Source organism: Panicum virgatum, chromosome 6N (genome assembly GCF_016808335.1).
Source record: "Panicum virgatum strain AP13 chromosome 6N, P.virgatum_v5, whole genome shotgun sequence".
NCBI classification, from domain to species: Eukaryota; Viridiplantae; Streptophyta; class Magnoliopsida; order Poales; family Poaceae; genus Panicum; species Panicum virgatum.
The window spans coordinates 41,518,452-41,544,652 of NC_053150.1; the positions used below are offsets into that span (position 1 = coordinate 41,518,452).

General features: G+C 54.2%; 3 protein-coding genes across 8 annotated transcripts; 2 read left to right on the forward strand and 1 right to left on the reverse strand.

Moving 5' to 3' along the window:
* Window positions 1-7,507: 7,507 nt before the first annotated feature.
* LOC120679983 (pectinesterase-like) lies at window positions 7,508-11,652 on the forward strand. The gene is made up of 2 exons (XM_039961636.1): window positions 7,508-8,564; window positions 10,673-11,652. The coding sequence occupies exons 1-2, from the start codon at window positions 7,589-7,591 to the stop codon at window positions 11,398-11,400; spliced, it is 1,704 nt and encodes a 567-aa protein (XP_039817570.1). The 5' UTR covers window positions 7,508-7,588; the 3' UTR covers window positions 11,401-11,652.
* A 2,545-nt stretch (window positions 11,653-14,197) lies between these two features.
* LOC120679404 (pectinesterase-like) lies at window positions 14,198-16,582 on the reverse strand. Its single transcript, XM_039960991.1, has 3 exons — window positions 15,531-16,582; window positions 15,239-15,399; window positions 14,198-15,161 (listed from the first exon to the last, which is right to left on the reverse strand). Exons 1-3 carry the CDS (start codon window positions 16,580-16,582, stop codon window positions 14,461-14,463), a joined length of 1,914 nt encoding a protein of 637 aa, XP_039816925.1. The 3' UTR covers window positions 14,198-14,460.
* Window positions 16,583-17,709: 1,127 nt separating this feature from the next.
* LOC120679249 lies at window positions 17,710-25,273 on the forward strand. Of its 6 annotated transcripts, none has more exons than XR_005677061.1 (7): window positions 17,710-18,112; window positions 22,284-22,457; window positions 22,805-22,916; window positions 23,041-23,167; window positions 23,363-23,455; window positions 24,105-24,145; window positions 25,012-25,273. XR_005677061.1 is itself a non-coding variant. In XM_039960800.1 (7 exons), exons 3-7 carry the CDS (start codon window positions 22,833-22,835, stop codon window positions 25,037-25,039), a joined length of 303 nt encoding a protein of 100 aa, XP_039816734.1. In that variant the 5' UTR covers window positions 17,750-18,112; window positions 22,284-22,457; window positions 22,770-22,832; the 3' UTR covers window positions 25,040-25,273. The 6 variants fall into 6 exon arrangements, 4 of the variants coding, with proteins under 4 accessions (XP_039816734.1, XP_039816733.1, XP_039816732.1 ...); XM_039960800.1 differs by having other exon boundaries at window positions 17,750-18,112; window positions 22,770-22,916; window positions 23,041-23,097; XM_039960799.1 differs by having other exon boundaries at window positions 17,751-18,112; window positions 23,041-23,097.
* Window positions 25,274-26,201: the final 928 nt, after the last annotated feature.

Sequence of the window (26,201 nt, forward strand, 5' to 3'; positions counted from 1 at the left end):
GATAGAACAAAGGGGGTATTAGGATTGTCACAAAAAGCATACTTAGAAAAAGTTCTAAAGAAATACAGTATGCATATGTGCAAGCCTTCACCTGCTCCAATAGTCAAGGGCGATAGATTTGGGAAATTTCAATGTCCCAGGAACCAGTATGAGATCGATCAAATGAAAGCGGTTCCATATGCTTCAGCTGTCGGAAGCCTACAGGATGCTCAAGTTTGTACACGCCCTGACTTAGCTTTTGTTACCGGGATACTTGGCAGATATCAAAGTAATCCAGGACAGGCACACTGGATTATGGTAAAGAAAGCATTACGTTATGTGCAAGGCACAAAAGGCCTCATGCTAACATACAGAAAATCCGACTCCCTAGAGATGGAAGGGTACTCAGATGCGGATTTTGCGGGGGACATCGATGACCGAAAGTCCACATCCGGTTATGTGTTCACACTCGCAGGGGGAGCTATATCGTGGAAAAGCTCCAAACAAAGCGTCACTGCATCATCGACGATGTACGCTGAATTTGTAGCATGTTATGAGGCTTCGGGGCAGGTTGAATGGTTAAAGAAATTTATACCCGGTTTAAGAGTGGTAGACAGCATTCAAAGACCACTCAGAATGTACTGCGACAATGAACCAGCAGTGTTTTATGCTCACAACAATAAGTCAAGTGGTGCTGCCAAACACATTGACATAAAGTTTTATGTTGTGAAGGAGAAAATCCAGAATCACTCTATTACACTCGAGCATATAAGTACAAAGAAAATGCTTGCGGATCCGCTAACTAAAGGCTTACCACCTAATGTGTTCATGGAACACATAGCCGGCATGGGTTTGAGGGAAAGCCTGTGATTTCTGGAAAAACAAAAGGGCCCAAAAGATAAAGAATTTGTTTCAAAACAGTGATGTGTGTGGTAGCTGTCGAGTCTATCGGTCTAGGACTGTGATGATAAGGCATGCTCTATTCATTAATCTGTGATGGAACAACTAAAGGAAAAGTTTCAGGTTAAAGTATAAGGTTAAAGTACAAAGTGAGATCAAGGGGGAGAATGTTAGGTTGATCTCCTTCCTAATAGGCCCAACGGCCTATTAGGCCCTTAAACCGCGCCCTGATCGGGGGCGTCCAACCCTTAATGGTTGGTGGGCCCCCGCTGCACAGCGCCAAAATAAAAGGGGTGAGGGGCCGGCGGCACACGGTACGAGGTTCGCCGCGCCGCCTACACCCTCACCCACAGAAACCCTAAGCCGATCTACTAGGGGGCGCTGGAGCAGTGGGAAAACCGCCACCGTACTTCAGCCGACTCCCTCCCGCCGTCGCTGCCACCGTCCTCGACACCGTCGGCCGGCGTCGACCTCTCTGCACTGCTCGTCGCCGCCTTTGAGCGGATCTCCATCAACGAACCCGAGATGGCCGCCGGCTCGAGCTCCAATGGCGATACAGAAGGTCTCCCTCCCTCTCAGTGTACTTTTGTGTTCTTTACGTTCTAGATCTAGGAACATCTTGTGCTTGAACAAAGAAAAGAGAAAGAGATCCATCTTGATCGTGCACTGTGTTGATTTTAAAACAAACACGCCGAGCTAAATGTTTTCGAGGATGACCATGAGGGTGCCAAGTTCTGCTACCTGGTTGAGCTGGAAGGGGACCTGGTGTCCCTGTTCCTGCGCAACGCGGACGAGCCCCCACGGGTGTTCAAGCTTGACCAGACGAAGATGGCCTGGGTCGGGGTGGAGGATATCGGCGGCGCAGCTCTGTTTCTGGACCACAGGGCGTCGTTCGGCGTGGTCTCGCCGGAAGCTGGGAATGGCAACAAGATCTTTTTCCCAAGGAACTCCGAGGACGGGAAGCAGGCGGCATACTATGATCTGGAGACCAAGATGTACCACCCGGTATTCTATGGGCTAAAACAACCGATGTACTGCGTGTGGGTCGTGCCTAATTTGAAGCCAGATGAATATGCATCTTCAAATTCAGAGCCATACTATTTTTAAAGGAAAGTTGTATTCCCTTTATTTATTTATTTTTTTGTCAAGGCTGTACTATAGTATGAACTAATAGATGTATCAGGGTGTCTTGCTGTAGATCTTTTTTAAGTGAGACAGGAGGGTATTTTTTATTTTAACCCTTTAAATCTACTATTTTAATAATAACCTGTGAGGATCTAAATTTTCAAAAATTAGCCCTTATAATCAAGCCAAACTCGTGCCATGACCGTCTAAAAGGTCGTGTCGCATGCTTTGCCGCGACCGACCTACCACGCTGTTGGACAAGGTTGACCTGCGTCACATACTTTCTTTCCCTCGTGGCGCGATTCAGCCTCTCCTTTTTTGCCTCTGCTACCCCAACCTCCACCATACCTGACCCAAACTCCATAGCACACCCCTCCTCCCCCTCTAGATCCACTCCGTTTTCCATCTAATTTGAAGGGAAAACAAAGGAAAATCTATTCTTCCTTGTATTTTATTATTTTTGATTCGCAAAACTTTGCATGTAGCATAGACGCATGTGTGACACAAATGTGATTTTTAAAACCTAATTAGCTTTTACTTATTTGAAAAAGTAAACAACCTTGTAACAAAACTGGTAAAGTTCAGAAAGAAGAACACATAAAGTTTTAGATTGTATTTTTAGCATTTTTCTATGTTTTTATATTGAATTTACAATCTTGCATATTGAAATCACATTAGAAAATTTTAGTCTTACGAACATGTTCCTGATTTTTGCACGAAGAATCCCAAAAAGAACTCGGCCTAAGCAATGGCATCCCCAGGCATGGTTGCGATGGTGGAGGTGAAATTCCCGGCGACGGAGAGCTTTTCCGGCGATGAGAGGTGGCCGGCAAGCATCGGGGTCTCACCTGCTACCGGTTTGATGCAAGGTTTGGGGATGGAAGGGTCGGTGTAGTAGGGGCTTCGGCAGTGGCGCGACGGTCCTCTGGTGAGGCAGGGGGTCTGGGTTGGGTCGGTGAGGTACGCCATGACATTGGGAACTTGTTCAGAGTGCTGGTGGAGGCAGCGGTTGGCCGGAGTGGGAGCTTGGTTGTCACGGCAATAGCTACCGCCAAGAGAGGTTCGGGCGCGAGCAAAAAAGCTCAGCTGCTGCTTTTGCAGACGCTCCAAAGAAGAGGAAGGTGGTCGAGGCATTGGACGGCTGGGGATAGGTGCGCGAGGGCCGACGGCGTCGTCGGGACGTGCCGGCGAGAATAGGAGGCCGCGTGGCGGCAGCGCAGTGGGCGAGCGGAATAGTGGCACAAAGTCTCCGATACGTAAGGTCAGTCTCAATAAGAGTTTTATAGATAATTTCATAGCATTAAATATCATCAATTTTGCTGACGTAGCAAAAAGAGGAAATGATAGAGTTTCATAAGATGTGAGGAGAATCTCATCACTATAAAACTCATATGACACAGTTATCTAGTTTCCAATTTAAATAATTTTCATTGGGACTAGCCTAAAACAAGTTGGTTGGTTTCTCTCGCAGATCTGCGGGGCCGCGCGCACGGGCTGGAACATGGCAAACTAGAATGATTGGCGCGCTAACGCCGCGCCCGTAGAGAAGGTGCTGATGATTTGTGTTGTCAGAAATAGTGTAGACATTAACTTTTTTATAGGCAATAGACATCATAGGTTTTTTCATGTCAATTTTTGGTTAATTTTGGAATCTTTTTGGTAATTTAAATTTTTTCTATTATAGATATAAAATTGATACAAATTGAATTTGAACAAATATTGCATGAAATAATGGAATATTTTTCGTTGAAGCATCAAATTTCAACTGTGTTGAGTGTATTTGGTAAGGTAATTTAAAAGTACATTCAAACATATAAAAACACGATGTGGAAAAGAATACCCCGAACACTCAGAGAAGAAAATGTCTCTGATTAAACCGGTCAGTGGCCGGCTGACCGTCCGCACCACCTGGCCGAACTGTCCGCATGTAAGAACATGGAAATTCGAATCTTCTGTAGTGAAGTTCGGACATCTGAGCAAGCGGACTGTCCGCCCCCAAAGGTCGGACCGTCTGTAGTTCAACTTTCGACACCCACCAGAAACACTTGTGTCTCTGACTAAAAAACTTCAAAGAGAGGCGGACCGTCTGTCTGTAAAGATGTTGGGACATCCAAACCTTTTGCAGTGAAGTTCGAACGGCTGAGCTAGCGGACTGTTCGCCCCCTAATACCGGATCGTCCGCATTTCAACTTTTAACACCCACCAGAAACACTTATGTCTCTGACTAAAAAACTTTCGGATAAAATAATGGAATAACACCATAAATTGCATCATGCCCTGCATTATGTTTTCATGTTGTCCATTTATGACCATAATTAATATAACTACATATCTTTTTCAATAACCCATCTATTATCATGTGCAATCATATGATTTCAAATGATCATTTACCATGAGCAAAGATTTGGAAAGAAAGATCCGAATAAAGGTAAATAATGCAGCAGCACTGAATGAAGGGAATAGCAAGAAGCAAGAAGAAGATGAAGAAGAAGCAAATCTGCATATCGGAAGAGGAAGAACTGAGAAGGAAGAAAACAGCAATCAACGATACGTACCCAGGAAGGAGATGAGGGGACGAAGCAAGGCAAATCGCTGGAAAGATGTCAGCAGATCTTAGAGTTTAACAAAGAGGAATAAAAAAAAAGGAGAGGGACAGGTGCTTACAAAAGAAGGAAAGAAGAGGGCGCGTGTACTCAGCGATGCAGCTGAGAAACTTCAGCCCTGTTCCCAAAAATTTGCATGCGCTATAATAACTTCGAATGTTTGACCACTAATTAGGAGTATTAAATGTAGATAACTGACAAAATTCATTCCATAATCTCCGGGGTGAAATTACAAGAGAATCTAATGAACCTAATTATGCAATGATTCAACAATATTGTGCTACAGTAAAGAATCTCTAATGATGGATTAATTAGACTTAATAGATTCGTCTCGCGATTTTCCGTCCATCAGTGTAATTAGTTTTATAATTAATCTATATTTGATACTTTCAGTTAGTGTTGCAAATGTTGCCAAAATTTTTTGCCTAAAATCTTTTGCTAACTAAACGGGCCCGCGGCCAAGCAGGTCAAGTGACAGACAGACAGGTGCAAGATGCATGAGGACGACAACATCAAGGAAGCGCTGGCCGTCATGACATACGAAGTACGCTGTCCCAGGCAACGGGCCACTGTCTTGGAGGAGCAATCAATGAAGGGCGAAATAATGAGCAAACACGGGAAACGGAGTGAGCAGCCCACGAATCAGAGACGACCTCCGCTCCGCACAACGTTCAGGCAACGCGACGGCTCGATGGCCACGTGTCATTGACGACCGACGCATGCTGCGGGGCCCATGTGGTACAGTAGCACAGGCCTCCGGAGAGCAGGGTTTGGTTCAGCGATATAGATTTACCTATACAGTAGCACAGGCCTCCGGAGAGCAGGGTTTGGTTCAGCGATATAGATTTACCTATTGGCAGGTATTTATTTCACGCGGCGACCGGTGGTCGGTGGATGGGCGCCGGCGGGCTGGGTGTACTTGCCGTGCCGGCGCCCGCGGGTCAGCTTGGCAGCAGCTGGTACGAGCCGGTGTGTGCGTGCGCGTCGCGCGGGGGCCGTACGTGCGCGCGCGCGCGCCCGGCGCCTGGGCGGGCGCCTGGTGCCGGATGGCGACCACGGTTCCGGTGCTCCGGCTGGCTTCCCAGCACGTCACATGCGGCGGCCAATGGACGCGCGGCGGCGGCGGCAGCGCGTGGCCGCGCGTTGATGGGACAGTGAAACAGCGGCCTCTCGTCGAGCGTCTACTAGTCTGGTGTGCGCGTGTGTTTATCGGTGTGTCAGCTGGACGGCGTGCTACTGGTTTGTGTCGGCGGGATGGTGTCCGCCGGTGGTTATTAGAAAGGCCAGAGCGGTTTTTACTATGCAGCAGATTACGCTTCATACTACCACTTCAGGCACTTGTTTTGTGGATGGGTATTGGTAACTGAAAATGTGAAGTGCGGCTACAAGATTTTGGAGCCGCACGCGTCATGTAGTGTGCAATTTATCAGAAGAAGTTATGTGCAGTTTCAGTCCGCGCGACCAAAACCAAGGCAAAATCCGGAGAGGAAAATCTGAAAGCTCGCAGCGATTTGTCCAGGGGACAAAACTTTTCAAGCACATTATGTAAATCCCATCCATTTTCCTTTTTATATAAAAAAAGGGACACACATGGAGGGAGCACACTGCACAGGGCCACAGATTGTTCTCCAAACCGGCGACGGAGCTAGCATCTCCAACTGGTGCCCATTCCACTCCACTTGTACAGTCCACCACCACCGGAGAGGAGAATCCTCCGCCGTCCCCGACATGCACCGCGTCGTCCAGCAGGCTATTATTGGCACAACGGTGCTACCATTGGTCCGCCTTTCTGTGCCAACGGTGCTACAGAAAGGCGGCTCGTCGCTCGGTCGCTTTTGCGCGCTGCTTACACGCACAGCGCGGTGTGGACGCGCGCATGCACGCACGCGACGCATCCATCCACCCACAGCGCTGCGCTCCGCGCGGCCTCGGTCGGTCGGTCCAGACGGGGCCGGGCGCCCGGGCACACCTGACACGAAGGGGCCGAACGTGGGAATGGTCAGTACGGGGCGACGGGGCAGCACATGCATGCCACGAAGCTAGTTGGGAAAGCGAGGACGGATGGGAAACGGCCGATCCGGGTTCTGCACTGCGGCACTGGATGACTGTGCTGGTAGTGCCAGTACAAGTGTGGCTGGAAAGCACCTGCATGCCTGCTGGATGTGCAGGGATTCTTCCCTCTTTCGGGCACTGCGCGTCTGCGCTACCTGTACACAACGACTGATGCCCAGCCGGAAACTCTTACACTGACCTCAGCAGCTCCCCCACCCGTCGCCTTCCGCGCACACGTGGCCCGGCCAGCTGTCGCCTTCGGCACACGTGGCCCGGCCCCGGTCCCGCTGCGGCCGCCTGCCCGCCCGCCGCGTCACCGTCTCGTCGCGTTCACCGCGACGGGTGGGGACGCTGCTGAGGTTAGTCTTACGGCTGATCGAGTACGCGCTGGAAGGTGATCCAACGGTGGGCAAAACGTGCCACAAGAAAGTTAAAGAACCGAATGAGCGAGCGTTTTTTCGTCCTCTTTAACACACTGAGGTGCCATGCTTCGATCACCCATACCGTCGAACTGACCGGTGCCTAAGCAAGCAACCGACGCGACGGCGGCTGCACACGAAAGGCACCTGTAACTAGAACTCTAGAAGTGCTTGCCGGCCCACGGAGCAAGCCTCCAAAGCCTCTTTTCCGTGCAGCGACACCGCGCGCACCAGAAGTGTCGGTCACACGGAAGACAGTTTGCCGCCTTGCCGGTCACCGCTCGCTGCTCAGATTGGGCGCCATCTCCAGCACACCTTGTCTGAACCCCCGAGGCCCCGACGCCGCCAGACATGTTCTCCTGCCATCACCGACTCACCCCCGGTCGTGATTAGCCGTTGGATCAGTGCGAAAAGCGCGGCCGGACCCGTGCTTATATACACACGCCCGTGCCCCGAGCGGAGCACGCAGCTGCTGCCACTCTCACTCTCGCAAAAAGCTAGCGCGAGTCCATGGCGTCGGCGTCGGCGCCGTCCCCGCGCGCCGCAGCAGCACCTCCTCGGCGCCTTCTCGGGCTCTCGCTGCTGCTTCTGCTGCTAGTGCTCCCCGCCGTCGCCAATGCGCACCCCGTGACGACGCCGTCGCCGGCGGCGAAGGCACGGCGGGAGCCGGGCATCTCGGCGGGGCTGGTCTCCACGCTGCGCGAGACGCTGGACGCGATCAGGGGCGTGGCGGGCATCATCTCGGCGTTCCCCGTCGGCGGCATCCTCGGCGGCGGCGACCTCCGCCTCTCCTCCGCCGTCGCCGACTGCCTCGACCTCCTCGACCTCTCCTCCGACGAGCTCTCGTGGTCCATGTCCGCCACCTCGGCGTCCGCCTACGGCCCCGCGGGCGCCGGGGGAGGGGCGGGCGGCCGCCTCGGCACCGGCGACGCCCGGTCCGACCTGCGGTCCTGGCTGAGCGGCGCGCTCGGGAACCAGGACACCTGCAAGGAGGGCCTGGACGCGACCGGCTCGGTCCTCGGCTCGCTCGTCGCCACGGGGCTCCAGGCCGTCACGTCGCTCCTCGCCGACGGCCTCGGCCAGGTCGCCGCCGCCGCGGGCGAGGACACCGCCGCGTATCCGCCGTCCTCCCGCCGCGGCCTCCTCGGCGGCGGCGCCCGGGCCCGGCCCCCGCGGTGGCTGCGCGCGAGGGAGCGGCGGCTGCTGCAGATGCCCGTGGGGCCGGGCGGGCTGCCGGTGGACGCCGTGGTGGCGCAGGACGGGAGCGGCAACTTCACAACCGTGGGCGCGGCCGTGGAGGCGGCGCCCGCGGAGAGCGCGGCGCGGTTCGTGATCTACGTGAGGAAGGGCGTGTACAGGGAGGCGGTGGAGGTGGGGAAGAAGAAGTGGAACCTGATGCTGGTCGGCGACGGGATGGGCGCCACGGTCATCTCCGGCAACCGCAGCTACGTCGACGGCTACACCACCTACCGCAGCGCTACCGTGGGTGAGTGCGGCCGTGCCCGTCCCTCTCTGTTCGTTCTCCCGTGGCGTTCTGCTCCAAATCTCGTGAAAACTCGACCACGCTGGAGTGGAGCGAGACAGCTAGGGTGTAGACCGTCGTTCAAACAAGCTCATGAAAACTTGATTGCAGATAGCACGTCGTAGGAGACAGACAGGAGTAGCTAGAGGACCGGAGTTGTGGTCCACGCTTTCAAATTGAATGGATACCTGAGCAAGTGCACGGTGAAAGCCAATGCCACTATAGGTCCTTGTTACCACTAACAATGGCTCGATCAGAGCTTGTTAGCTTTGCTAAGCTAAGCACAATTACCCCCTATCGACGTAGCAAGAACTACGTAAGATGGTCAAGGCGCCATCATTGGACCGCGGTATGGCTGGCTACGACCGACCGACCGTACGTTGCGGTGCGCGTCAGGCGTGGGGGCAACAACGGCATGCCGTGGATCCCCGGCGGGCAGCACGGGATGATGGGCAGTCGATCGGCACCAAGTACCAACCGAGGGGGGTGGTGCCGACCACCGCGGATCGCTCGCCCGTGCCGCGGTACCAGTTGTGGATTACTCGATCAGTCGATCGAGGAAGCAACATGGGTTGGCGCGCCAGGGGAGCCTGGCGCGCCCTGGCCTCCGCCAGGGGCTTGCTTGACCATGCACGGTAGAAGTAGAAGCTGCACCTGCGCGTTGCATGGGGGCGTCTATTTATCGCTTTCTGCGATTGGAACTCATCCAATCGCAGAAGCGACTTGCGCCCCCGCCGCCGCCGCCGCCCCCGGCTCCGGCGGCCTCCGCCGCCTCCGCCGCCGCCCTCCATCGCCGCCACGCTAACCGAGCCCGCCGCCGCGCTAACCGAGCCCGCCGCCGCGCCGTCTAGCCACCGCCGCGTCATCTTCTCTTCGCCCCCGCCGCCGGCACCGCCCACCGGAGGTCCGGCCCCGCCCGGCCGGCGGCGCTCCCGCGCCACCACGCCCTCCGCCGGCCGAACCACCTCCGCCGCCGGGCCGCTGCCACCCCCGGCCCCTTCCTCTAGGTCCGGTGATCACGGAGCTCCCCCAAACCCCGGCAACCCCGAACCCTAAAGATCCGCCGCCTCCACCGCCACCCCGGCCGGCGGCGACCTCGCCGCCGGCCGCTCCGCCCACCCACCACCCCTCCCGGCCACCCCTCTCCCTCCCCTAGCTCGCCGCCGCTGCTCTGCCTCCCCCTTTCCCCCCGTGTCGTGAGGTTGAAGATGAACAGCGCCTCTGCGACGCGTCGCCTCCCAGCCGCTCGCGCGATAAATAGCCTCCCCGCGTTGCATGGCCTGGTGCGGCGTCACATCGCTAGAGAGCGCTTGCCTCCGGTGCCGCCCTCCTCTGTTTCCAGTTTCCACGGACACGGTGCCGGCCTGGACAACCCCCACCCGTCCCACACGCTCACACAGTGTGCCTCCAAGTAGTAGTACTGTAGTACTGTGCAGTAGCGCTGTAGCGGTGCACTCAACTGATCAGCTCCCACCCCCTGCCTCCTCGCCTTAAATACGCAACGTGCGGCGTTAAAAACTGGCTCAGGCCGGGTTTTGGAGCAAGGATCCTCTGCAGTACTGCATGGAGCAGTTGGGTCACTGCCGTGTAGGTCCGGCCCCACACATCAGTAACACCACATTACTGCAGAGGAACTACTTCGGTTTTGGGTGGTTGCGTCGCGATGCCAATGCCCAATGCCATGCATCCATGCATGGGCAGGGCAGGGGCTGGCTCCGCGTGCACCCTCACCCCACACGCACCGTGCAGGCGCCGCCGCACACCGGCACGCGGGCACGCGGCGGTGCTCTGGCACTGCCAAAAAGGGCCCACCCCGAGGATTCGTCTCGCTGGGACTGCGAGGACGAGGAGCACGACCACCACGTCATCTCGCCATCATGACCAGTGGTGTGGGTCCGCCCTGAGGCTCGCCTGCCTCTCACATGCTGGAGGGGCACGGCCAGGTGCCGACTACATGCTAATCTTGACCTGCTTACTACATGCTGTACTTGTAATGGTGACCGCCACCGTTCTGAATTTCTGACGCGATTTCATTTCTTCCACCCGCTTCGCCGCCGTCGATCGATCCGCAGCCGTGAACGGCAAGGGCTTCATCGCGCGGGACCTGACGTTCGAGAACACGGCGGGCCCGGCCAAGCACCAGGCGGTGGCGCTCCGGTGCGACTCGGACCTCTCCGTCTTCTACCGCTGCGCCTTCGAGGGCTACCAGGACACGCTGTACGCGCACTCGCTCCGCCAGTACTACCGCGACTGCCGCGTCACGGGCACCGTCGACTTCGTCTTCGGCAACGCCGCCGCCGTGTTCCAGGACTGCCTCCTCCTCGCGCGCCGCCCGCTGCCCGCGCAGAAGAACTCCGTCACCGCGCAGGGCCGTCTCGACGCCAACATGACCACGGGCTTCGCCTTCCAGTTCTGCAACGTCTCCGCCCACGGCGAGCTGCTCGCGGCCGCCTCCGGCGCTGGCGGCGGCGGCAACGGGACCGCCGCCGCGCAGACGTACCTCGGCCGGCCGTGGAAGCCGTACTCCCGGGTGGTGTTCATGCAGTCGTACATCGGCGCCGCGGTGCGGCCCGAGGGGTGGCTCGCGTGGGACGGGGAGTTCGCGCTCGACACGCTCTTCTACGGGGAGTACATGAACACGGGCCCCGGCGCCGGCGTCGGCGCGCGGGTACGGTGGCCGGGGTTCCACGTCATGACCAGCCCCGCGGAGGCCGGCAACTTCACCGTCGCGCAGTTCATCGGGGGCAACATGTGGCTGCCGCCCACCGGCGTCAAGTACACCGCCGGCCTCACCTCCTGATGTGTCTGCTTCGGCGGTGCCAGCTCGATCAGGCCTCACTCCTCAGTTGCCTCAGGGTGTAGAGTTAGTAGTGGTGTCATCCTATACTGCTTATATACTAGCAGAATAGTCCTACATGATGTCCGTGGAGGGAAATGTGTGAAAGAAATGGTGGATTAATTGGTTGTTGAGTCGGATTGTCTGAAATCAGCAGTGCATCTCTGTCACCAGGTGAAATCAGCAGTGAACAATGTTCCAAATGGTTTAGAATCCTGTGCTAGTCTATTAATGTCTATAATACGATTCACGCACCAAAAGGTGCGATGTCATCATGCCACGTCAGCAAAAAAATCGTGGCCGTCGATCTGCCGACGAACGGCCCGCGGCCGCCCGAGCACCTCCTCCCCGCGGCCGGCTCGTCGCGGCCGCCCCCCGCATGCGCCGACCGCCGCCGCAGGCCATGCCTCCCGCCGCCACGCCATGGCCTCCACCGCAGCGCGTAGGCCTCGACCGCCGCGCGCATGGCCCACGCAAGATCCGGCCGTGGACGGAGGTGGGTGGAGGGAGGAGGAAAGACCGAGTAGGGAGGAGGGAAGCCAGCGGCGGGCTCCAGGCGAGCGAGGGGAAACGAGGACAAGGGAGGAGGCCCGCCGCCACCCGCAGGGCCGGAGCGCGAGCGGCGGCCTCCAGGTGAGGGCGGGGGAAAGAGGACAAGGGAGGAGGTCCGCCGCCTCCCGCAGGGCCGCAGCCGCGCTCCGGCCGCCGTGCGGGAGCTTGACCGCTGCCGCTGCCACTCCGCCCCTGCTCCTCCACCTCCTCCACTGCCGCTCCACCCCGCCGCTGCGCTCACGGCCGCAGCAGGGGAGGGCCGCGCCGGCGCTCGACAGGAGGTGCCGAGCTCGCTCACGGCCGCAGCAGAGGAGGGCCGTGGCTCCGCGCCGCCAAAGGCTCCGGCTCCCGCCGCCCCGAGCCGCCTGAGTCTCGCCGCGCGGCCTCGGTCGCCCACGCGCTCGGCGTCGTCCGCCGCGCCCGCCCGCTCCAGCCGCGCCGCCACGGGGTACGCGGCCGCGCTGGCCGACGCGTGCACGCGCGGGCACGCTGCGCCGGGCCGCACGCGACGCCCGCGCGCTACTGTCCCGCCGGTACAGAGACAGAGCAAGCTCCGAGGAGGAGGAGCTGGACGCGCGGGTGGCGGCGCTGGTGAGGATGCTCGTCGGCAAGGGCAAGGCCGGGATGGTCGCCGAGGTCCTGGCCGAGTTCGCCGCCATCCTGGGGTCGGCTCGAGGAGGCCGTCATCTTGGTGTATGCGCGGGACATGGCTGTTCCTCCGCCCCGGCCGGCGCTCGCTATGCTGCAGTGGGCAGGGGAGCGTGTTGGAGGCGGCGGCGCAGGTGTGGAGAAGCCACCAGTCATAAGCACAGCCCCTCTTCCCTTCCTCTGTAAACACGGTCCAGTGAAATAAAGACAGAGAAAGGCAACACCCCAGATCGGCTCATGAGTCCATGGGTCCACTGCCAGTTAACCTGACTCCACTCCGGACCCAGGGTCAGCTGCCGGAGAATTGCTACGAGCACCTGGAAAATGTACACAAGATCGTGAAACTCCATCTTCCATGTATAGAAAAGTTCCCAGAAAATTTGTAAATAAACTAGGTACACCCAAGACTCTACCCAAATATTTCGACCACCATTGCATTCACCAAATTTCCAAAAATATTTCCCAGAGAATATCCCATGTCTCTTTTTCATATTTAATCTTTGAAAAATCATACCTCGCTCATCCTAACTCGGATGATTCCACCTCCATAATTCCTCTAATATCATGCTCCACAGTGTAGTGACTGTGTAGTTTATAATTCTCAGTATTTTATGTTTGCCATAATATTTGAATTACTACTCCATGCTTATTTGACACTTTTCTTTCTTCAAGTGTTCACAAAATGCATCTCCAGATAAACATTCATTGCGGATATCATCACAGCCTCACACTTATATGAATGAAAAACTTATATTCCTATTTTCATTGACATAAACCTGAAGTCTCAACTACTAAAATCAAAGGGTCCTCTACTTGCCAGCGCGGAAGAAATAGGAAAACGAAAAAGGTGAAAGAAAAAAAGAAAAAAAACTGCAACACTGACTTCCGAACAAAAATAATACGAAGATAACGAATTGACATATTCATCACACCTACGTTACAATCTGAAAAAATACATCAAACTACGTACATTCTTATTCCAAGTATTAAATAAATTTACACCAACTAGAATACGTTCCAATCATTACTACTATAATAGCAACACTATACATACAATTCGATCACCATTTTTCTATGGTTTCTCATGCTACGTCCACAATAACGCATCATATTTTAGTATAACCACTAACTTCTAAAAAAAATAACACGTCTACTAATCGCAGCATGTTTCTGAAAATACATTAAGTAACGCACTAATTGCGCTCCGCCCTCCCTAATAAACTATCTTACCTGTTTTTTCATCACAAAAAACTTTAACAAAATAACATATAAAATTTCATATATTACAAATAAAAGTTAAAAATCAGGTCACGCGCAGCAACGCTGCGCGGCCTTTCTAGTAGATAGACTGAAACTGAAATGGCCTAAATTCCTCTGAAGAAGACCGAGATGGTCTGAAACTCTGAATGCATCGGTTATTTTTCCAGGCGCTTATAACCAAATCCCCAGCTGCCACAGGCTGTAAAGTACTGAAGTCCTGAGGTTTGTGACAATCCTGTATCGTGCTTGAGAGAGAGAACATTCCTGTAGCATTTGATATCAACCTATCTTTTTCCTTCTTTTGAGAATCATAATATGGTACACTAAAAACAAAATCTGATATATAAATACATGTACATACAGTATCAAAATCAACACATACAATGTACAAGGATTATGGTCCGTATTGCAGCACCTTGGTCTGTTCATGGATCGGCATGCTCCCAACAACTGAAGCAGATGCGCGGCATTTGAATTGGTAACCGACCTCTGCTTCCGTCGCTGTCGATCGCGTCCTCTGCTAGCTTCCTCGGAATCGGATGCGGGCGCGCCGCGAGAACAGCCTCACGCCCAGAAGCCGTACTTCACCGGCGCGCCGGCGGGCTTGAGCCACGGCTCGGCGTGCAAGAAGCTCTGCACGGTGAACTTGGCGGCCTCGTCCTTGCTGATCACCTTCTTGTACCCGGACCAGGTGACGCGGCCGGCGGTGTCGGCGCCGGGCCCCCGGTTCGCGTACTCGGCGTACCACAGCGTCTTGAGCCCGAAGTCGCCGTTCCACGGCAGGTACCCGGCCTTGTTGATGAAGGCGGGGATCTCCGACTCCATGATGAGCGTGCGCGAGAACTCGCGCCAGGGGCGGGCGAGGTAGCTGCGGATGGCGGGGCGGGACGCGTCCCTGAGCGCCGCCTCGGCGGCGAAGCGGCAGTACTGGAACACGAAGCCCGTGCTCTCGCGGCCGTCGGCGCGGCCCTGCGCCGTGGCGATGTTCTGCTGGCTGTCCAGGGGGCGGCGGAGGACCAGGACGCAGTTCTGGAACACGGCGGCCGCGTCGCCGAAGACGAAGTCGATGGTGCCCGAGATGACGCAGTTGCGGTAGAACTGCGCCTTGGAGTGCGCGTACAGCGTGTCCTGGTACGCGTCCACGCGGCAGTTGAGGAAGATGGACCTGTCCGACTGCACCAGCAGCGCCACCGCCTGGTGCTTCGCCGGGCCGGCCGTGTTGCGGAACCCCAGCGCGATGGCGATGAAGCCGTCGCCCTGCGCGTCTGCACGCGTAGTCCAGATTGGTGTCAGCGGTTGACGAGGCCAGGCGGGCAAAGGCGGCGGCGGCGCTGCTTCTTACTGAAGGTTGCGGTTTTGTAGGTGGTGAGGCCGTCGGCGAAGTTCCTGCTGCCGGTGACGATGGTCTTCATGGCGCCGTCGCCGTACATGGTCACGTTCTCCATGGCCCTGGTGATCGTCACGTACTCCTCGTACACCCCCTGCTTCACGTAGATCAGGTACCTGTCCCGCGCACGAGAGAGCAGAAGCCAGGGTCATCGGCGTGTGCCCAACAGGCTCTCCGCAGCTGGATCTGACGAAAGAAAAGAGGAGCATGGATGAATGGATGCACGCGCGTGCGCGTGCGCCGGCACCTTCCGGTGTACTTGGCGGGCATGGCGTTGAGCGCGTCGTTGATGGTCTTGAACTTGCCGCTGCCGTCCTTGGCCACCACCACGTTGGGCGTGAGCCTGCTCTGGAAGTTGTTGCCCTTGAGTAGCCTCCTCTCCGGCCCGTCCATCCACGGCGGGGTGTCGTCGTCCTCGACGCCGAGCAGCCTCCTCCGGTAGCTTTCGGGCGCCGGGCTGTCGCCGCGCTCGCCCAGGAAAGTGCCCGAGTGGTTCACTTTGGGCTGCTTCTCCACGTCTTCACCTTCCCGGATGCTGAGCAGCCTCCGGTGGCTGGCCGCCGTGATGTGGAGCGCGGCGAGGAACGACGAGGCCTTCTCGATGATGGCCAGCGCGTTGCTGGTCAGCTCCTTCCCGGACTCCATCGTGGCGGTCATGTTCCTCTTCAGGTCCCCGTCGGGGAACCCGTCGATGCACGTCTCCATGTGCGCGATCACCGCGCTGAGCCAGACGCGGAGCTCGTACCCGCGCCTGGTGACCTCGTCCATGCCGCCGGCGTCGATGCCGCGGAGCGTGCGCGCCAGGTCGGCCTTGGCGTTCTGGTAGATCTCCTTGCAGTCCGCGATGGCGGCCTTCACGCGCGGGTCGTCGCTGGTGGCCAGCGCCGACCGGTCGAACGCCTTCCCGACGGCGTCCCCGATCACGGCAACGGCGGCGCGGACGATGTCCTTGGGCGACGACGCGCTGGCGTTCGTGGCCTTGGACAGGCTCTTCTCGCAGGCGTCCCTGTGGTCGGTCTGCGCGCACATCATCTTGACGCTCTTGGACACGCTGATCAGGTTCGACCCCGAGCCGCCGCTGGAAGGGGAAGAGGACGAGGAGGACGACGACTCATCCGACGATGACTCGTCGTCCTGGACGCTAGCGTTGTACGCGACGGCGGCGCCGCCCATGACAATGAGGATGAGGACCACCGACGCGCCGGCAGCGGCGAACATGACGCGCCTGCGCTGCTGCCGCTGCTTCTCAACGCGGCGCCGCTCCGTGAGCGGGCCGAAGTCCGAGAATGCCGCCGACATGGTCGACGGCGTTTAATTTCCCCCCTCCCTCTCTCTCTCTCTCTCTCTCTCTCTCTCTCTCTCTCTCTCTCTCTCTCTCTCTCTCTCTCTCTCTCTCTCTCTCTCTCTCTCTCTCTCTCTCTCTCTCTCTCTCTCTCTCTCTCTCTCTCCCCCTCTGCCCTTACCTGGAGAGAGGCAGAGAGGACGGAGACAGAGCAACCGAGCGAAGGGACGTGGCCTCGTTTCCTTGTCGTTCTGGAGAAACAATGGCGCTGAGAGATTTGAGGAAGTTTGGTTAATTTGGGAGTTGGACAGTTGTTTGAAAGTTGCAGCTTCTCGCATGTAACAACAATGGGCGCTGCCTGCATGTAAAATTCTAAAATCTTATCTCCCGCCTGCTGGTGTTTTGCATATTCAAGAACAATCAGGTCGAGGCTCGTCGTGCTTATTATTTTATTTACTCTAGTAGTTATTAGGCTTCCACCAGTTGACGATTTCGGGCCTGTCATCATCGAGCCCAACTCAGATTGTAGGCCTGATGGGCCTGCTTGTTCTATTTCTCGTTCCAGCTATCAATTGACTCTTCCCTCAGAACCGGATTGCGGCAACGTTGGTCGGCGATGCTGAAGTTTGCTGGGTGCTCCTTTCAAGAGCTTATATGTAAATTATCTTGTACTTTGGGGGTGCCCTTTCAGGGGGCTGGATGTAAAATGTTATCAATAAAGTCCAACCCTTTTTCTCAAAAAAAAAAGACTCTTCCCTCTCTCTTCTAAAAAAAAAATTCTTCCCTCTAAAAAAGCTATCAATTGACTCGCTCTGAAAACGACGTGTACCTAAGCAAGTCATACGTGGACAAGCTGTGACCTCAGATGCATCCTAGCACTGCAAGTGCAAATCTTGGGGTAGTTGTTATCCTACAGGACGACACAGTTTTTTTGGTGCTGGTTCATGGAGTCATGTTACGATGGAGTTATATCCTATCACATGGACCCTAAACCATATCAATGGGGCAAAAATTGTTACTGGAATAGTGATAAGAAAAAAATATTGCATAGAAGGGTAGTGATAGGATCCTAGGGGGAGAGTTAGGATGGGGAGGCAATGGAGTAGGAAGCCAGGAAGACTAAGGGGATATGAAAACCACTAATGCTAAGTGCGATGCCCCGATGCTAATTCTACCGTCACCCGTAACCTTTCTTCCCAGCGGTGGATTCACTCAACCCTTGTCACATGACGGGACCCACTACCAAATTTTTTATCCCACCAGCGGATCCTCCCATTCTCGGTCTCCTAGATCTAGAGTGGCAGAGCCCATCATCTTTCCATTTCACTTTTCCTGGAGACGGTCGCCCGAGCCTGCGGGATGCAGCAGAGCAGCAGGAGAGCTCCCTGGCGACGACGGCGCGCTCGCCCGCGGCAGCGGCAGCGCGCTTCTCAGGAGGAGTGGCGGCGACCCTCCTCCGGGCGAGCTCGGCGACGGCGGCGACTCGCTCCTCGAGGGAGCAGCGGTGGGCGGCTCGCTCCTCAGGGTGGAGCAACGGCAACCCCCAGGTGGAGCGAAGTTTTGGATTTTTTTGTCTTTTTAGGGAAAAGTTTTTCACGAAATATTTTTAAAAGTTTTTTTTATTTTTGAGGGAAAAGTTTTTTACAAGACATTTTGCAAAAGTTTTTTCATATTATTTAGTTGCAAAAGTTTCACTGAGCATCTTTTTAGAAAGAGTAAATTGCATCTCAGACCCCCAAACTTATATTGAAATTTCACCTTGGTCTTAATTCTCAAATCGTTCATCTGAGTCCCTAAACCATGTTAAGAGGTTCAACCGAGATCCCAAACGCGCCACACAAGCAACAAAAGTTGATGTGGCATGCCACATGGCACCACGGCGGCAAATATTTGCAAAATGACTAGCCTTTCATGTCATATTACAAATAGGCCCCTGACTTTTAGCACTAGGACCCTATAACTAAAACATTTCTATATGTCATTCGCGCACCGCTCCGAGCTCAACCAGGCTGGCCATGATAGCAAAATTAATTTGGGCCGCCCGATGCGCATCATGCAGTCGTCGTTGCTTATGACCTCCCGGAAACACGTCATGCCATTCCAGTAGACGGAAGGTTCTGGTGCCTTCTGAACAGCCCGTGAGCCTTATCAAAACACGCTGCTTTCTCCTTCATCTCCTCCGGCTCGGACCGAACCGAGCTCCCTTCTTCGCTGGTCGATTCCGACCATCTCCAGCAGCCCCTTCTCGATTCTTCACGTGAGCACCTCCCTCGCCACCTCTTCCAGCTTCCCAAGCCCCTGGTCAAGCTGCTCCCCGGCCGAATCCGCCAGAATCGATCCTGCCACTGCCGGCCGCCACTAGAGTTTCGCCCGTCGCTCCGGTCTGTCGTTGACGACCCTCCTCCAGCCCTCCTCCTTGCCCACCCACGTGCAAAATCGAATACCCGGTGAGCCTTCGATCCGTCCGGGTTGTTTCCCTCTGTTTCGCACATCGCCGGCGCCGAAACGCGGTCGCGCCGCCATGGTCGACCCGTCGCCGTCGCTGTTGCCGCGCTCCTCGTGAGCCGCAAGCGTCCAGAGCCGTGCCACGCCACCGAGTGCGCCGGCCCCTCCCAGGCTCGCTGGCCACGGGCCCGCTCTGCCCCGCCGCCGGCCGCGGGCCCTCCCTGACCCGTCGGCGCCGACCTCATCCTCGCACCGCGATGAGGTGCCTCTCCTCTGCGGCGCAGAACCCGTCCCCTCGCCTCGTCCTCCACTCCTCCCACCCCCTCCACCTCAACTTCCCCCTCCCCCTACCCATGCCTCTCTGCCTGGTCCCCCGCCCCGGCCAGCGCGGCGACCTCCGCCCGAAGCCCTTAGCTCGACGTCAACGACCGGCGCCTAGATGCGGCTAGGCGGTCGGCCTCACCTCACCTCCACCACACCTCCCTTTCCGCGTTTCCATCTCGCCTCCCACGCCGCCTCTCACGACCCGGACAGATCGTACCCTCCCGGCACGGCGGCCATGGAAGGCTGATCTCTTTCGTCAACAAGCTGCAGCGGGTCTGCGCGGCCCTCGGCGACCACGGCCAGCAGAGCGCCCTACCAACGCTCCAGAGCTCGCTGCCGGCCATGTAGTCGTTGGAGACCAGGTGATCGGCTCCCCTTTCTTTGCATGCATTTTGGGTTGGTTCCTATCGGATGCAATCACAACTGCGCGGGGCGACTATCACGGGTTGCTTGTGGCCATGGATGCCCCGTCCTCCCTCTCCTCCATTCCCTTCATCTTCCTCACCAGGCAAGGTAAGTGTAGGAAGGATAGAATTGGTGATTGATGGATTGTATTAGCCTGAGCCTTGGGGCTGAATATATATGGGTACATGACTTGGAGGGCAAGAAGACTCTCCTACATATCTGGTAGGATACGGATACAATCATAATCTACCTAATATAGAGATATCCCTAATATACTCTAACATCCCCCCGCAGTCACAGCGGGAGCGTCGCAGACGGTGAGACTAGAGAGAAGTCGATAAACTGACATCCCCCCACAGTTACAACGGTCAGTGCGCCGCAGATGCTGTGGCTGGAGTGGAAAACCATAAGGTTGCTCAACCAGATGATAGCCCTTTGTGCCGATGTCGAGGTAGCCGAGGTGAGGATGAGTAGCCATGGTCGATGATGCCGTACGTAGAGTAGTCGTGGTCGACGTAGCTATGTCGAGGTTGCCGAATACAAGGTAGCCGCACATGAAGCCGCGGGCGCACGAGGAGGCGCCATGGTGGTGGCGTAATGGAGAAGATGCCGGAGACGAAGATGGCGACGCGTTGAGGCATTCGTAGAGGGAGCGATGCCGAAGTCGAAGCAGTCAGGCCATCGGGCGACACATGCCCGAGCTTGCCAGGCTCGGGAACGCTTCGGGGACGATGGGCACGCACCGGTGTTGCCAATATCGAACGTGCAAGGGAGGATGCACAACCAGATGCCGTCACCGAGGGGGACCAGCAGAGAAGGCCTCCATGGCAGTCGCAGGCGCAGAAGAAGGCGAGGTAGAAGATGCCAACGCCTGCTGTTGCTGGAGTAGACGAAGTAGTCGGGGACGAGATGGCGACGCTGGCGACGTGGTTGTGCTAGACGAAGCGAGGAGGGGAACCCAGATTTTCCAGCACAAGGCCGAATGATCCGGTTGACGCGACGGCGGCGCTCGAAAGAGACGGCGAAGAACTCGTACAGCTTGACGAAGACCATGCGTGGTGCGCGCAGCGATGAATCCACGATGAGGTCGGGGACGTGGTCGACGGCGGTGAGGAAGCAACGGCGAAGAAGACCACGGGGTGACGCCACTGCTGCCCGAAGAGGCGACGCAGCAACAGCCCTCCGTGCTCAGTGAAGGGCGCGCTCGATGAGGACGGACGTCACGGAAGCCGGGTGGATCACGCACATCGGCTGATCAGACCGTGTAGCGTGAGGCGAGACGACAGTGGGGGAAGTCGGTGAAGGCGTCCCGGTCGGTGAAGGCGACGACGAGCCGGCGAAGGTCGACGTGCGGATGAGGCGGCGATGTAGGCGGCGGCGCAAACGAGCGCCCCCTAGGGTGCCGGCCATCTCGCCATGCCGCAGGGTCGGAGAGGAAGAAGAGGCCGGTGAAGTCGACGCCGTCGTCGAGGTAGATGCGCGAAGTCGACGGGCGGTGGGCGATGCAATCCCGATCTCTGATCGGGCAAAAGAAAAATTGATACAGCAGCTTGTGTAGTACCTCGGGTGCACGTAGCAGAACCCCTCATCCTCTTTATCTCTTGCCACCTCTCACGTCCACGGTCAAGAAGGCCATGGGAGAGAGGGAGAAGACAAAGAAAAGGGCTGAGCGTGCGGCGATGTGGAGGAGCGGGGCGGATCCGGTCCGGGGGCGAAGGCAAGCCGGGGCGGAGCCACACCGAGGCGGTTCCCGCTAAGCGCGGTGACGGATCCCGCCAGATCGGGCGGATCCCCGCCTGGATCCGTGGAGCGGCGGTGGACCCGCCCAGAGGCGGCGGCGGCCAGCGGTGGATCCCGCCAGGAGGCGGCGGCGCCCGGCGGCGGATCCCGCCAGGGCGGACGGCGAGGCAGCGGCGCCCGACGGCGGAGGGACGAGGTGAAGCTGGACGCCGCCAGGGGTGTTCGTCGGCGACGAGCGTAAGCAGCACTCGGCAGCCCCTGCTGCCCCCACGGCAGCACGGGTCGGAGGCGGGTGCTGCAGGAGGCCGCGACTGCCACCACGGCAGCGCAGGACAGTGGTGTTGTCGATGATTCCCTACGGATGACGAGGTACTTCCCAATCTGCTGCTGCTTGACGCGATCCGGCGGCGGATTAAACTGATCCGCCGCGGAGAGGGGCGCTGCCCCCGGTGGAGGTCATGGGCGACCTCCCCGGGGGCGCGCTAGGAGGCCGTCGAGGGGGCGCTTTGGAGGTGCGCCGTGGAGGACGGCCGGCGGCGCGCGGAGGGCGGTGTGCGAGAGGGGCAGCGGAAGATTAGCCTAGGATCTCAAACCCTAATCTCTGATACCATGTAGGAAGAATAGAATTGGTGATTGATGGATTGTATTAGCCTGAGCCTTGGGGCTGAATATATAGGGATACATGACTTGGAGGGCAAGAAGCCTCTCCTACATATCTGGTAGGATACGGATACAATCATAATCTACCTAATATAGAGATATCCCTAATATACTCTAACAGTAAGATTCACCTCTGTGTTTTAGCTTTCTTTACGCTTTGGGTGGACAGAAGATTGACCCAGTATGCAGTAGTGCGATTTGGGCGAGGAACAACTCTATGAGAACACAGGGCAGCAGCCTAGCAAACCAGTCGGTCAATGCTTGCATCCTGCAGTGTAGCCACGGAAGTGGTCCTCACCACTGAACAGCAACATTCAGGTATGCATACTATTCAAAGTTCTAATACATATTTTTGCAACTTTTTGTTACTGCATTTAGACATCAGATTTATGTATTTTAGCTACTCACCGTATATCCATACATTTGCAACAAAGAGGAAAGAAAAAGAAAATTTTTGTTCTTTAGCTTATACGGTCCTTCAATATTCCAAAGAATCTCAATTTCTCTTTCCGCTTTATTTTGTATACCCGCTGGGTTCTTCATCTTTATTGCTTAGTAGATCAGAATGACAAAGACTCTAGAATCAAGTTATTTGCACCGTTTATATCAGAAGTGTGCTATCCCTTGCAGCATAATTAAATCCAATTGCTTTGCATCGATCACAGCAAAACAAGATGCCTAGGCGATAGATAAATGATCCTTGAAGGAATATTGGTTCAGAGTCTACACAAAAACAGTAGGCATGATACTAATAGTGTGGACTTTACCAAGTTACAGGTAAGTGACTGTTTAAAATTCTAAGCTGGCTACCCTTTTACTCTTTTGACAATTACATGTCAAATAGTTTTAAATCACTGAAACCTTTAAAACAGATTAATCATAGTTTGAAATTGATGTGCAGCACATGCCTCACCAGGGTTTGCTCTTTGTAGAAGGTTCCAGTTCTGTGTCCCAGCAGGTTTCCTATATACTCATTAAGCATTTATTTTTCTTCAGTTAAGTTTTGCGAAAAAAAAGCTTCAGGCAAGGTACAAAATTTGTTTCAGACTTAATGAAAAATATAAAACTAGATTAAGTATGCTTTTGATTTCGGTATCTATACTACACTTTTTCATTTGGAAAAATTTTGCTTCGCCAATACCTACTGTGCATGTAGTTCTGCAGTAACAGAAATTAAAAAGCACATTTCAGGAACTCATCTGCTGTCTTTATCATTTATGTAGGCTATTCAGGAGAGAAGCAGGGTTGAGGAGATTCGAGTGCTGTTCAAGTTTAGCTGCTACTTGGGCGCTATAGAATGTCAATGGATTGAACCAGTTAAGTATTTTTCTTTCTCCTTTCCATGTACAGTTAGAAAAGCTATCTACAGACCATGCAGTCCTGATGTGCACTACCTTCTGGGATGATTATTTCTTTTCCCATGAGGCTATGAACAGCTGCATGCTCTCTTAGTTTACTACATTATAAAATATATATGCCTGCCCATGTTAAACTACCACCTGTGTCTATCGGTTTTTAGGGTATCCAAAACAATGTACTGTGTCATTATTTTTTTGCGAGTATGTACTGTGTCATATATGGCGTGATGTGTATTACCATGGATAGACACTGATCTACAGGATACTTCATCCAGCCAAGATCCATGTAAACAAAATAATTGCCTATAGAATTGGTATTCACCGTCCATTATTTCTTACCAAATGCTAATTATCCGCATTTATTTACAAAAATGAAAACCATATCTCTTCGAAGATCCAAATATGGTTGCAGAAACTTTTGAGTAGAACTCCAATTGTGAACCGATACTAGAGATGATTATTACACTATAGATAAGATAGATTGGATGACTCATCATGTTTTTTTAGCCTTACATTAACCATTGTATTTTGGATGATACACTATAGATACAGATATATAATCTATTCCACCTATTCAAGCTAAATTTATACATTTGTTAATTTGCAGATTCTAATCGCGAACCCGGAGAATGGAAGTGCAAATGCTAGGTAACTACTCAAACACAATGGCTCTGTTCTCAAATGTATAAAATCATAATAATAAATTTATTTTGTTTCCATTCATACAGTTCCAAACTTACACAACTATATTTTCCTTCAATTATATCGACCAGCATGCCTAAAACTTGGAAGTTATTCGATAATTCACCTTTTTCCCTCACTGCCCATCATTAGCTGATTCCTCCTAAAATTTAAAAAAGAATATGCGTGCAGGGCAATCACAATCAAAGAAATACGAAAAGATTTATTTGTTTAATCATAGCAATCACATTTGCAGCCCCTTATATGGTGCCCATTTTCAAAATGCTTCATCAGCTATATTGAAACCTACCTCTCTCCCATACCAATACACCCTCAGCTATTCCATGGCCATAGCTCTACCAGCCAATACCATTTGGAAAGAAAATGGAACAGCTTCTGTGTAATATCTTATACAGATTATTAGGCACTCTTATCTCACCAACAACAGTATGAACCATTGTATTTTGGTTATGTGTCCCGAGGTTAGGAGGTTCCTTTAGTTTCAGAGCCCCAAAACTCTTTTCTACTGCACCTATTAATGACATATGTACTGTATTGTGCTGAAGTCGTTTACACAGCTTGGGATGCTACCAAAAATTTTCTAAATTCAAATGTTGCCAAACAACTTCTACATGAAAAAACATACCTCTTTCAGTTCAATTCAACCAATGATATCCTTCCAGCCTTCATTGCCAAAAAAAAAAGGAAAATCATGTCACTTCCTAGAGCACTAATAAATATAACCTTATTACAGGTAATATCACACTCTGTTACCTATTTCAGAAGCACAACTGAACTGATATCTTATATTTTAAAATTTAAATGGCCTGCAGGAGACCATGTGCAACAAATGCTTTATGAAAGCAACTGGAGACTCCAGGAACTTTATAATCCAATTTCTCAGTTACCAATAAAATATTTTAGTGTAGCTACTAGGGGGAAAACATAGTTGTTAGCTTTATTACCATTGTAAACAAATCTACCTATGTATTTAGATTCGTACTAGAAGACTAAATGATACTTCTCTGTAGATCACATGTGGCATTATAAATATATGATTTCTATATTTACTCATGTTGAGAAAAAGAAAAAAAAGGAGCGCCAAAGCCTACAGGTAACAAGAGCTGCCATAGACCCAAAGGACTTTATGATCGAATGTATCAGGACAAAAAAATGTTTAGCTATAGAATCTCCCTACTGATATGTACTTCTGCATTTAAATTTCAATGCAAATCATCATAGATGTCAGCTTTAATATCATTATGTGCAAATGTACTTCTTCGTTTAGATTCCTATAGTATAAATAAATAGTATCTGTGCTGCTTAAATGTTCTATTACAAGCAACGGCGGATCCAGCAGGGGGGCTCCAGCCCCCCTAAGCTCCCCTAATTACACGTAAAACACTGTAGCAAAGCATCAAATCACCATTAAATTTTCACACAAATCAACATCTCCATTGTTTCAGCCCCCTTACCTCTCATCCTGCATCCGCCACTGATTACAAGCATATAAATTTAAGATTTACTTATATAAAAAAATTAAGCCAAGGGCGCGCCAAGTACTCGTAGATCACAATGTGGCCCTCAAACCCACCTATCCGAGCTCCCATGGCGGAGCCGCCGTCCTGGGCACCGGCTGTCCGGTGTCGGCTACCTACAACCCGATAGCAGCGGCGCCGCTCCGCAGTCCCAGCACAGGTGCATTTGGGCCCGGATTGCCTCAGCATCGGGTTCAGCACCATCATCGGCGGTGCGAGACAGAGTAGATCGGGCACGCCAGCAATGGCGAATGGTGGGGCAACACCGTGGTGGTGGAATCGCGCAATTGATGGAGGGGATATGGAGAGGGAAGGTACGAGATGTTGTGGCAGAGGAGAATTGAAGAGTGATGGCTCGTGCTACTCGAATTTAGCCGGCACTCGAGCTTGGCTCTGGAGCAGTGGGTGGCGACAATGGAGGCCGAACTTGGCCTTTATAGGCGAACAACATAGGGGGAGGGGGGAGCGCGGTTAGGGGCAAGCCT

Bases quoted from the DNA above. Each gene is read 5' to 3' on its own strand.
- LOC120679404 (XM_039960991.1), bottom strand. From the start codon at position 16,582: ATGTCGGCGGCATTCTCGGACTTCGGCCCGCTCACGGAGCGGCGCCGC. The intron at 15,400-15,530 runs GTGCCGGCGCAC...TGCGCGGGACAG, and splicing joins CCCGCCAAGTACACCGGAAG to GTACCTGATCTACGTGAAGC. The intron at 15,162-15,238 runs GTAAGAAGCAGC...CTACGCGTGCAG, and splicing joins CTACAAAACCGCAACCTTCA to ACGCGCAGGGCGACGGCTTC.
- LOC120679983 (XM_039961636.1), top strand. From the start codon at position 7,589: ATGGCGTCGGCGTCGGCGCCGTCCCCGCGCGCCGCAGCAGCACCTCCT. The intron at 8,565-10,672 runs GTGAGTGCGGCC...ATCGATCCGCAG, and splicing joins CTACCGCAGCGCTACCGTGG to CCGTGAACGGCAAGGGCTTC.
- LOC120679249 (XM_039960800.1), top strand. From the start codon at position 22,833: ATGATCCTTGAAGGAATATTGGTTCAGAGTCTACACAAAAACAGTAGG. The intron at 22,917-23,040 runs GTAAGTGACTGT...ATTGATGTGCAG, and splicing joins TGGACTTTACCAAGTTACAG to CACATGCCTCACCAGGGTTT. The intron at 23,456-24,104 runs GTTAAGTATTTT...GTTAATTTGCAG, and splicing joins AATGTCAATGGATTGAACCA to ATTCTAATCGCGAACCCGGA.